This window comes from Rhopilema esculentum, chromosome 15 (assembly GCF_057945365.1).
Source record: "Rhopilema esculentum isolate cy_ngs chromosome 15, ASM5794536v1, whole genome shotgun sequence".
In the NCBI taxonomy this organism is placed as follows: Eukaryota; Metazoa; Cnidaria; class Scyphozoa; order Rhizostomeae; family Rhizostomatidae; genus Rhopilema; species Rhopilema esculentum.
This window is the reverse complement of record NC_142829.1, coordinates 7068154-7078983: the sequence shown is the minus strand read 5'-3', so window position 1 is coordinate 7078983 and position 10830 is coordinate 7068154. Positions and strand designations below refer to the sequence as shown.

The 10830-nt window shown below is 34.8% G+C and overlaps 1 protein-coding gene across 1 annotated transcript in view; it reads left to right on the top strand.

Annotated features, from left to right (window-relative positions):
- Window positions 1-298: 298 nt before the first annotated feature.
- Window positions 299-10830, top strand: part of LOC135685822 (structural maintenance of chromosomes protein 6) — a 26541-nt gene continuing 16009 nt past the window's right edge. Inside the window, exons 1-13 of the mRNA XM_065201902.2 lie at window positions 299-640; window positions 862-976; window positions 2822-2927; window positions 3495-3631; window positions 4504-4565; window positions 6579-6659; window positions 6985-7086; window positions 7190-7327; window positions 7482-7562; window positions 7957-8103; window positions 8342-8430; window positions 10059-10223; window positions 10578-10756. Of these exons, the coding sequence (XP_065057974.2) occupies window positions 314-640; window positions 862-976; window positions 2822-2927; window positions 3495-3631; window positions 4504-4565; window positions 6579-6659; window positions 6985-7086; window positions 7190-7327; window positions 7482-7562; window positions 7957-8103; window positions 8342-8430; window positions 10059-10223; window positions 10578-10756 (1729 nt within the window). The 5' untranslated portion in view covers window positions 299-313. The remainder of the gene's footprint in view (window positions 641-861; window positions 977-2821; window positions 2928-3494; window positions 3632-4503; window positions 4566-6578; window positions 6660-6984; window positions 7087-7189; window positions 7328-7481; window positions 7563-7956; window positions 8104-8341; window positions 8431-10058; window positions 10224-10577; window positions 10757-10830) is intronic.

Sequence of the window (10830 nt, the reverse complement as noted above, 5' to 3'; positions counted from 1 at the left end):
ATGCTGGCTAAAATGGCCAGACTAGTAATGTTTCTTATTTACCAGCATTGAGTCTGGGATGCATGGCAGAATCAAGGACCGGATTTGAAGTCCCCAAAATTAGGGTTTAAGAGCTAATCTCAACTAAGGTATTGTTAACTGTCAACTAGAAGACTTTTCTCTAAATTCTCAGATGATTTTTTAATTTCTGCAGAAATGAGTCTGCAAGTAGTAGGATTTAAGCAAAATGTGTCATTTCAATTCATAGTTGACTCTCTTTGATGTTTTCTGTAGAAGAACCTGCGCAGGAGCATTACTGGTTCGTGTACGGCACATGGAGTATCTGGTTTTCCCGCCAACATCGATATGTACCTTCCCTCCACAGTTCCAACATCACGCTGAATGGAAAATCATCATTAAAATGGCGAAAAGAAAGGGATCAAAGATACTTGAAGACGAAGAAACATCTGACAACACTAATGGACGAAAAAGGACACGCCTTTCATCGGGCAACCAGGATTTATCTACCCACGCGGATCCTATCGATATCCCCCAACACTCGGGCAATGACGTCGACAACAATCATGCAGCAGAACATATGGTTTTAGATCAGACAACGTCCGAAATTGATTGCTCACAAAGACCAGATTTTGAAGTTCAGGTATAAAAAAGTCTGATAGACTTCCTGTAAGCAAATCTTTCCTAGGGATCTTCAGCCATAAAGCTATTATACCACCGACTCTTTTCCCCTATCATGGTTTTGGCATCAAGAAAATAGTTAGTTTCCCTTGTTCTTTTTAAAGCGCTTCACCCCTGTTTGTGAATTGTAATCGAGTGCTTAAGATATTAGTTTAAAGTATACATAATTCAAATCTGTTCTAGAATGAAGCAGAAGTTGGCATAATAGAGAGGATCACACTACAGAATTTTATGTGCCACAAGTTCTTAGAGATTAATTTTGGGCCAAATGTCAACTTTATTATAGGCAAAAATGGAAGTAAGTGCGAAATTTTTTCCCTTCCAATTGAATTTTTTCCCTATTTTTCAAAAGTATTTTCTTCTTCTTTTGTATGATGTGAAATTTTTTTTCTTGAAGATATACTAATTATATTTTAAATGTAATCTGCTAGCTAAAAAAACCTACCAAGATGAATGAATCCATTAGAAATAAGAATTTGTTGAAAGTTTGACCTTCACCCTTACTTTTTAATCCCGTGAAAAGGAAGGATGTACAAAACAGATTTTTTAAAACAAATTTTTGATATAAAACAGATTTTAGTAAAGCATCAAAATAGCAGCATAATCCCGCTGTTTAAGAAAAGTAATATCAAGGTACTTTTAGCAGGTTAGATTTGCTGTCACAGACTTTTTCGTTTTATTTATTTGTTACTTGTTGAGATCAAAAGGCTTGAACCAGGGGGAGCAGACAGTGCTGTTATTGCTATAACTTTAACAGCAATCTTTTTAAGGCCGCTTCTTGTATAATGTAGAAAAATAAAACGAAACGCAAAAATTTTCAACCACGGTTCTAGTTGTAATTACCTCATTTAATCAAACTAAAATTACAGCAGCAGACCTTTCATCAAAAGCCAATTTACTAGGGCTCAAGAGGAGCCTCATTCTTCAGCCACAGAATAATTATTCTATTACTTGGGCCTTTTTAATCTCAAATGAAGGAAAATAACAGTACATTGCATCATAACACCCTTTGTTTGCGGTGCAATCAGCTATTTCGGGGGTACCAGGTATCTATGCTGTATCAGGCAATCCCACATAAAATGATTGCAAATCAGGCTTTCACAGTACTGGAAATTTAATTTCATGATCATGCCCCCCTAGAAGCTCTCTGAATTTTTTAATAACTATCTAATAGTAGTAATTTCTTATTGGCATAGTCATCAGCATTGGAATCTCTGAATAGTAGAGACATTTACCTGGTCTGGTACCTGAAACCAAGACTTTCTGCTTTTAAAAACAAAAGCACTCCATTTTGAAATTCCAAAATGCCAAAAAAAGTCAGTTTCTATTTTTGCTATTGGTTTTTCACAGCATTTTGCGCAAGAGCCTCCCTTGCTATTTTGATAGCACTACACCCCTGCTTTCGCTTTACTATCCTTTTCAAAACAGATTGAAGTTGCTGACTATCATAACAAAAACCGCCAGACAGGCAAAAAATTAATTGCAAAAATGCAAAGATGAGAGGAATAACTGTTACAAAAATAAACCAATTAGCCCTTTTAATCCTGAAAAATAAACAAATTTTTCAGGGTTTTGTGAATACGAAAAGAGCAAACAAATCGAAATTTCAGTGGAGCAATTTTTCCTTCATGTTCTGTTTAGGAGAGCAATTCACAGCTCACTTCAGATTGCGAGGGGAGCGTGGAGGTGAGTGCGAGCTATCACTCACCTAAACGGCCAGGCCTGACACACAACATGACATGAAAGTGTGGGCTACCATAAATGAGCCAGTTATGTGTTCATGCATTGCAAACAAACCAAAAACTTGTTTTACTGCAATTTTCCCAACTTTTGTCTGATGGACTTATTTTCATCAGCTTGTTCCCTACTCCACAGGCCTGGCTACAGGCTTGCGCCATACCCTGGGTACCACTGCCGTTAAGATTTTTGCGGCTCTGGTACCCAGGATAGCGCCGCGACTGGTCGCAGCTTACAGCCTCATTTTGCTCATGGCTGCTATCCATCTTTTTGGTGCTTCTTTTTGCCAATGTGTTGTAATAGATTCAGAATTAGAACTAAAATGTAAAATATGATGTGTGGCTAAACAGCCCTGAGACAGAGAAGTCATCTTTATGTGCTTTTAATAGATTATTTTTTCTTTTAGGTGGGAAGTCAGCAATAATGACAGGAATGATAGTGGGCCTTGGTGGAAAAGCAGCAACAACAAGCAGAGGAAGCTCGTTAAAAGGATTTATAAAAGATGAATGTCAGTAAGTATTTCACAAAAAGCAATCTGTCTCAAAATTATATAACTATTTAGGGCAGTTAATACTCCTATGATTCCTTTGATCTAACTTGCTAACTCTACAAGTAGGGGCTCTACAGTTGAGCAAAGACAATCTTGAGGTTTTCTACTAAAGAACTCCAACTTTGAATGGGGGTAGATGATTGACATGCCAGCATGCTAACTAGGCACAGGTTTAAGGGTTTATCTCAAAAACTCTGTCCAAGATTGTAGGTAATGTATAAACTTAGTAAAACTGATTCTTTTTTCAGCCATAACTGGTGATTGCTTCAAACTTATGATAGTATAAACTAATTCTACTAAATATCAGGATGTTATAATAAGGTGCTAAATTAACATGTAAATTATTAAATCTGTGTAGCATCGTGGACCAATAACGACTATGGCATGCCTAATCAACAAAACAAGGCGAGAATATAGATGCCAATGATTTCAATATTACCAGGTCTGTACCTTAGGCCTGTTCAAAGTTATCTATCATTATTAAGTTTGTCTTTCTTTGAGCTATGAATTAATTTTTAATTACTTTTAGTTCTGCAGTAGTGACTGTCAAATTAAGAAACAGAGGTACTGATGCATATTTGCCAGGTGAATATGGTGACTCAATAACTGTCGAGAGAAGGATCAATCAAGATGGTGTCAGCTCATACAAATTGAAGTCCCAAGAAGGTATTGAAAAAAAAATTATGATACATAACCCTCCTCATTTATGTAAGGCACCATTCCCTAGTATTGCAATATTGAACTAATATTCCCTAGTATTTCTATTGCAATGTCAAAAAACAATCTTCACACTCACCCTTGCTTAGTCCTCATTCACACAAGCCCCTTATAATACAATTTATTGAGAGTATAAAATAGATTGAAATATATCCACTTTAGCCTTACATTCACATTAATCCATTGTCAGATTCATCCAAATGTGAACAAATCATCAGGTAAATATTGAATTCTGGAAATGGGATCCTTTTGCTGATTTCAATGGACACAACCTTAAAAATCATTGACACCACAGACATTCTACTCACTTATCAAAAGTTTTGATTCACAGATCACCAATTTGTGAAGGAGTTATTTGATATTCAGACTAATGGCAGTGCTTGATTGTTTGTTAGTCCAATTTAGTCCAAGGTTTTTTTATCACCAGTTCTGTGTAAGATAGAAGAAGATTTTGGGATGTCCATGCAGATTGTGGGGCGTCTTCTGGTGGATAAGCTATTTCCAATGAAAGGTTTTCTCTTACAGATGAGAAACATGTTTTAAATATCAAAATCTGAAAAAGGAAAATGATTGGCAATGATGGCTCAATACATTGAACATTAATTTCATTGCCAAAACTGCATTTTGAATGGCAGGTCTAGGGAATCTTCCAGCAAAGGTGTCTACTTGGCATGCATAGCATGGAAGTTTGATCTAAAAAAAAGGTTTTCTCCTTTTTGATAAGTGTGATCAACATACTATTTTGTTTTCATTAATCACATCTAGCAGGGTTCTTTTTTCATTAAAGAGGGAATTTGTCAAAAAGGATCTTTATTTTAAAGGAAAAGTTATTTCAACAAAGAAAGAAGATCTTGTTACTATCTTGGATCAATACAACATTCAGGTGAGAGTAGATATGATTTTAAGGGAACATGAGACTGTGTTTTCAAGGCTTTTCATCCAAAAGGATTTCCGAAGGAACATTATCTTTGACTTTTCATTCTAAACCAGGCCTAGTAATATATATGATTTAATTTAGTGGTGCTAGACTTGTATTGTCTTGTAATGTTTAGGCATGTAGTGACTTGTAATGTTTAGGCATGTTATATACTATCTGTGGACCAGCTGAGTAAGATTTTTATCCCAAACATCGGGGAATCCAGAAGGAAGTTAAGGGTGTTAGGGCACCAATTAGATTTTGAATATGAAGTTTGTGGGCAAATAAGAACTATTGGATTCCACTTTGCTTGTTTACATGCTTCTTATTCAGGACAACATGCCTCACTCCCTAAAGTTGCTCATTTAATAGTGGTATCCCTGCTCTGTCTCAAAATGTAATCTTCTTCCTTCTTCTGCAACAAGGTTTCAACTACTTCTCCTGTGTTTTGCTCTATAGCATTTAACTCCCTAAAACCATTGTTTTTTCTTATGTAAATAGGAAATACAATTAAACTCTAAAATATACATTATTTCATTATACACTAGGGTATCAAAAGTATTGCACCACCCTGCTAAAAATGGCGGCACTTTTTGTCGACTTTTTGACCATGCAAAACATTTGAATGCATTAATTGGGTGAAGTAAGCGCATTTTAGAGCAAACTTTGGCGGGAAAAGTTTTCCAATCTTGCTGACGCCATAGAAAACTTAGTTAGAAATGTATAAATTACGCAAAGACATTTTTGTTTGTAAAAATGTAGACCATGCCTAAGGAAGCAAAATTGTCAAATGAGGGGCGAGTCGCTATAAAATATTTACAGGGAAGTGGTCTTCAGTTTTCGAAAAAATGTTGACCAAGATAGATGCCGTCACACAACAGCTGTGGGAAACTAAAAAAGATTTCTCGAGAGTGTTACAGTAGTAAAGAAACAGAGAAGTGGGCGACCAAAAATAAATTGATGTTAGAGGGGAATGAATTTGTCGGTTTTATTTCACTGCGTGTGCACCTAAGGGCAGTAAAAGACATGAAACTCGAAACTGGGCAAGGTTTTGCAGCTTAAAATCCGTCCACAGAAAATATAATGAGTGTTTTGCACAAATACAAAAGAAAAAGTTACCTGAGTAAACGGAAACCATTTTTACAAATATTTATTTCCATACAAAAGAAATTAAAGTTTTGGCATAGCCAGAATCAAGTCCAATCTTTAACATCGCTAAAAAAGTTTGACTTCAAATGAAAAATGTTACAAACTGTGATCCAAATGGTCGTCCAAAAGCCAGATAATCATTAATTGTAAGAATTTTCCAGGCCTATTGCGAAATTCCACAAGAATACGTTGACCAAAAATGTGGATCCATTTCAAGGAGGCTTTTTGCGGTTTCAAAAGTTTGCGGCTACCCATCAAAATATTGAAATTTGAAACTGTTAAAGGACGTTTGCTACTGTTATTTTTCAAATAATTGCTCTAAATAGATTGAAGTTTTGATTGGTGGTTGTTTTGCTTTCGACCAATTGCCATTGGCCCTTTAAAAACGGAATTAATTTGCATAACAATAGCTTTCGATCATTCATGCGCCATTTCTCCTCCTTCGAGGTGGTGCAATACTTTTGATACCCTAGTGTATTAGTTTTTGAAATGTCAAAGTTTTGTGACATGACAACTGTGTAACTGAGTGAAGGTGTAACTTTCTATAATCAGACAAAGTTCAGAAAATCCGATGATAGTTACAGTATTATGCCAGTTTTTGTAGCTGCTTTTTGGATTTTACTTGCTCATTTCCTTTTATTTTGATAAGATTTATAATATCTGTTCATGTTTACAAAATAACATAGTTGAAGGAGAATTGCACCAAGCATGAATCTCAAATGACAAACATTAGTGTCCTATACAGATACTTTAATGCAGTTGATGCAATAAATGGACCCTTGCAATTCACAAACAAAGCTCCATATATCAAAAGACCTTATTCTTTTTCAGATTGATAATCCAGTTTCTATTCTCAATCAAGACACTAGCAGATGTTTTCTGAATTCATCTGATCCTAAAGATAAATACAAGGTATATTGAAAGTTTGAGTGTAGAATACATTTGAAGATATTTTTGTGTACGTTTCCACTAAGTATCTTCTTAACACTTATTTGGTTATCATGTTATGATTAAAGTCTAAATTAGGACTTGGGAGGTGTTTTGTTCTAAAGGTCTAGATGCTTATTTGATTTCATATTCATGCATTTATTATATAGTTTTCTCCTGTAAGCTTTTAAAGATTTCCTTGCTTGTTCTCTTCTTTCTGTTCTAATTTTATATTCACTGTTTTTTAAAAGCCTTACAATAGTCATCTAGAGGGTAATTTGCTAATTATTTGTATCCCTGTTGCTTTTAGTTCTTCTTGAAAGCAACACAACTGGAACAGATGAGCAACCATTATCAACAAATAGTAGAGCGGAAGGAAACAATAAAAGACATTCTCAACAAAAAGAAAGAGGTACTTGCCTTGACCTAAATAACAATTGCTAATGTTACCTTGTTATCATTTCTCGTACTTGAAGTTAGAGTCTAGTTGTTTGTAAAAGTTTTGTTGTTCATAGATTCTTCCAGAAATGCAGGCAACTGTGAAAGAACTAGAAGAGAAGTATAAAGATATAGCTCAGCTAAAAGAGATTAGAGAGCGAATCAAGTCTTTAAGAGAAGAATTATTATGGGCTCATGTCAGAGATAAAAAGGGGGTGAGTATCAACTTAGTTTTTCAGTGGAATGGTTTGGTAAGCTTTGATAGGTTAACCAAATACAGCTAGAGACACAAATCCTTTATTCTCAGTTATGATAAATCTAGCAATTTGTCAAAAAAATTTGGGAATTTAAAGATCTTGAATTTTTCAGGAACTAATGGAATCAAAGAAAAGCTTGCAGCGGGAAGAAGCAAGAGTTCCAAAGCACGATGACAAAATTGAAGAGCAAAAGGTATGAAAAAGATTTTAATCAAAGAAGATTATACTAACTTTTCATTAAAATCAAGGGCTTATGTTCCTGCTGTAAAAGGGTCATCAACAAATAAGTTGAATGAAAATTGCACAGTTGGTTAAGAATATTTAGTTACCGAAAGAGAAATTTATTTTTCTTTTCAGAATGTCTGGAAACTACATGTGAAAGGAATTATTGTCTGTCTCTGTTCGAATTATTAGACTGTTTCAATGTCTCTGTTCATCAATTGCTATTTTATTTTCACTAAGTTTTGGGTTATAGACAAAAATACGATACTATTTGCAACATGTTTCATCGATATTATCAACAGTTCCCTCATGTTTTTTCTTGCTTTTGTTAATTAGTATATCATAGATGCATTTTAACTTATAAGACACTACTTGAGAACTTGAATAAAGAGCATGAAGAAAAAGACAAGAAGTTTAAATTGGTCGTTGAACAAGTAGAAGCTCTAAGTGAGACCGGAAGAGAAGCAGCCACAATGCTAAAAAAGATGAAGACTGAATTCAGAATCAATCAGGTTTGATTTTTCTGTGTTTTGGTATTTCCCTTATTTTTAAATCTTTTCGTGTTATTTCAGAAATCTTTTTGAACATATGTTTAATATTGGGGTTAGTTAATTATCATAGAATGTTTTCAGACTTTTTTAATAGAAAAGTGATCTTTTGGGTGTTAACGATGTTTCTTTTCAGGGAATTTCTTTGACTTTGTTCAAGAAAATGTTTTCAATTTAAAATAATTTGTTTATTATTATGCAGGAGAAAGTACGGAAAAAAGAAAGAGAAATAGCAATTTCAAGCAAAGAGAGAAAGCAGCTTACGGACAGAATTGCAGAATTGAAACAAATGTATATCTTTTGATTTTCATTTTGACATGTGTATTTTAAACTTGGAAGATGTGAGCCTGAGAAATTTTTTCCAAATTCTCAAAAACAATGCTACATTGCAAAGGCAATACCATGAGCAGCAAAATACAGTGGAACCCCGCCTTACGACCACTTCGTTAATACGGCCACCTTGTTATTACGGCCACATTTGTTTGGCCCGGAAAAACGGCCAAACATAGTCTCATAAAAAACCCCATTAATGCGGTCTCCCGTTAATACGGCCAGCGGTCAGATTTTGCGATCATAAACAGCCGGATTCTTTATAATTCCACCCCGTTGATACGGTCATTTATATCATAAGGCAATATCTTGTCTTGAAGATGTATTATGTTTCCTCGAGCCAAAAGAAAACAATGACATAGTAGACGCCCTTTCAGGTGTGTTTTCTCATACTCAAAGTGATTGGCTGGAACGCAGAACGAACCAGTCAAAAGTCACCGATTTTTTGCAATATCATGAACATGAGTTGGTGATTAAGGCCCAAGAACCCAGGACTTCCGTTTCGTTTTGTTTGCGGACTAGTTATTCAACATATTTTTTTATAATTTTATCTACATTTCCAGATGTCTATTTATAAAGTTCTAAAGATATTATTAATTTTTACCCCTTAAACTGCAAAATTTGACCAGAATTTTGGTGGCCTGTTAGTGGCCGTATTAACGGGGTTCTACTGTAGCACAATTATTCAATGACCATTTCATAAAACAAAGAAAGGATATGAGAACAACATTAGGCTAAAACATTAAATGTTGCTGCTCTGTAGATAGATTGAGATTCTTTCTCTGTTAAACTTCTTACTAACCTTAGGCCCTGAACGCACCGAACAAGATTTTCAGGGAAAATTTCTGACACACTTAATCTCTATTGTTCATAGACAGAAGGGATTAAGCTTGTTAGTAAACAAATGCTGATTTCCAGTGCAGCCACCCAAATTGCTACTGAACCATTTTACACACCAACTGCAGAGCGCTAGAATTTCCAAGTGGAAATCGGATTATCTTTGTCACACTTGAAAGAGTATTCTCGATTTTCCACTTTGACAAAGATAATGAGTTTTACATCAGAAATCAGTGCGTTCAGGGTCTTTTTCAGACATATTTGTTATATAATTATTATATATATAGGTGTTTTTTAAATGAAACTGTTTCAAAATTGATGACCTGATTTTCATTTTGAAATCAACAAAATTAGGAGGGCCTTTTCCAGTAAGATTTGCCTGGTTTATCCTTCATTTTGGCCTCAACTTTCATTAGGCGTATGATCTCGTTTTAGTTATTTTGTTTTTTGGTTTCCAGGTACCTAGGCCCTCCTAGCTTCTTACCTGATTTCCGCTTTTTTTATTCTTATTCTGAGGTCCGAGCAGGGGGCTACGTGTCTGCCCATTGTGACAAGAGGCAACAGATTTATCTACTACGTCATAGGAGGAAGGCTTTAGAACTATATAGGAAATTATAATTTTTATCAGTATATATTTTTGTGTGTTTCTTTGATGCTTCATTTGTGTATTTCTTTGTCATTTTATTTGTTAAAAAATCATTAGATGATCTGCTGTTTCCATTTGATTGATGTTTGTGATTTTTATAAATCAGAGCAATTCAAGATCATCAAGCCGAGAGAGAGGCAAAAGAAGCAGAGCTTAATGACAAAAAATTTAAGAAACAAGAGGCTGAATCAAAATTGAAAATGTCATTGCACTTGAAAAGTCAACTCGAGATGTCAATTAAAAAGACACAGGAACAAGCTTATAAGCTTGGGTAATAATATCATATTTATAAAAAGAAATAATTTTTCAAGTTTACTGTCCTCTTTAAATCGTTAGCAATTTGATAATATTATAAAGTCATTTCTTGCCCCATGCTTTATCTATCATTTGACTGATATCTGATACACAAATTGCCATAGAGCTGCAGGTAATGTACTGCTTAAAATAAGTTAGTGTTGCAAGTAGACATTTGAATTTCTGAGAAAACATTGAGTTAATTGGATATTTTTGAGCGGGAATCGTGTGTGAATGGCAAGTAAATTTGTCTTGCTTGTTGCTAATTATCAAGTTTCTTCTTGAAAATACGGTAAGCTTTGTACTAATCAAAATGTTTTGAATGTTGCAGGCAGGAAGAAACTTCTATTAAACGAAAAGTCGACAATGCTGAACGACAAGTCTCAAGATTGCAGAGAAGTAGAGAGAACAGACTGAATATATTTGGGTCATTTGTCCCCACTGTTATTGAAAAGATAAATGCTCTTGCAAAGGCTGGAAAGTTTCATCGCACACCCATTGGTCCACTTGGTAAAGTTCTTCTCTGCTAACGCATTTCATTGTCACATGAAATAGTCATCAATGACTGTTTTTTAGTCTTTGTT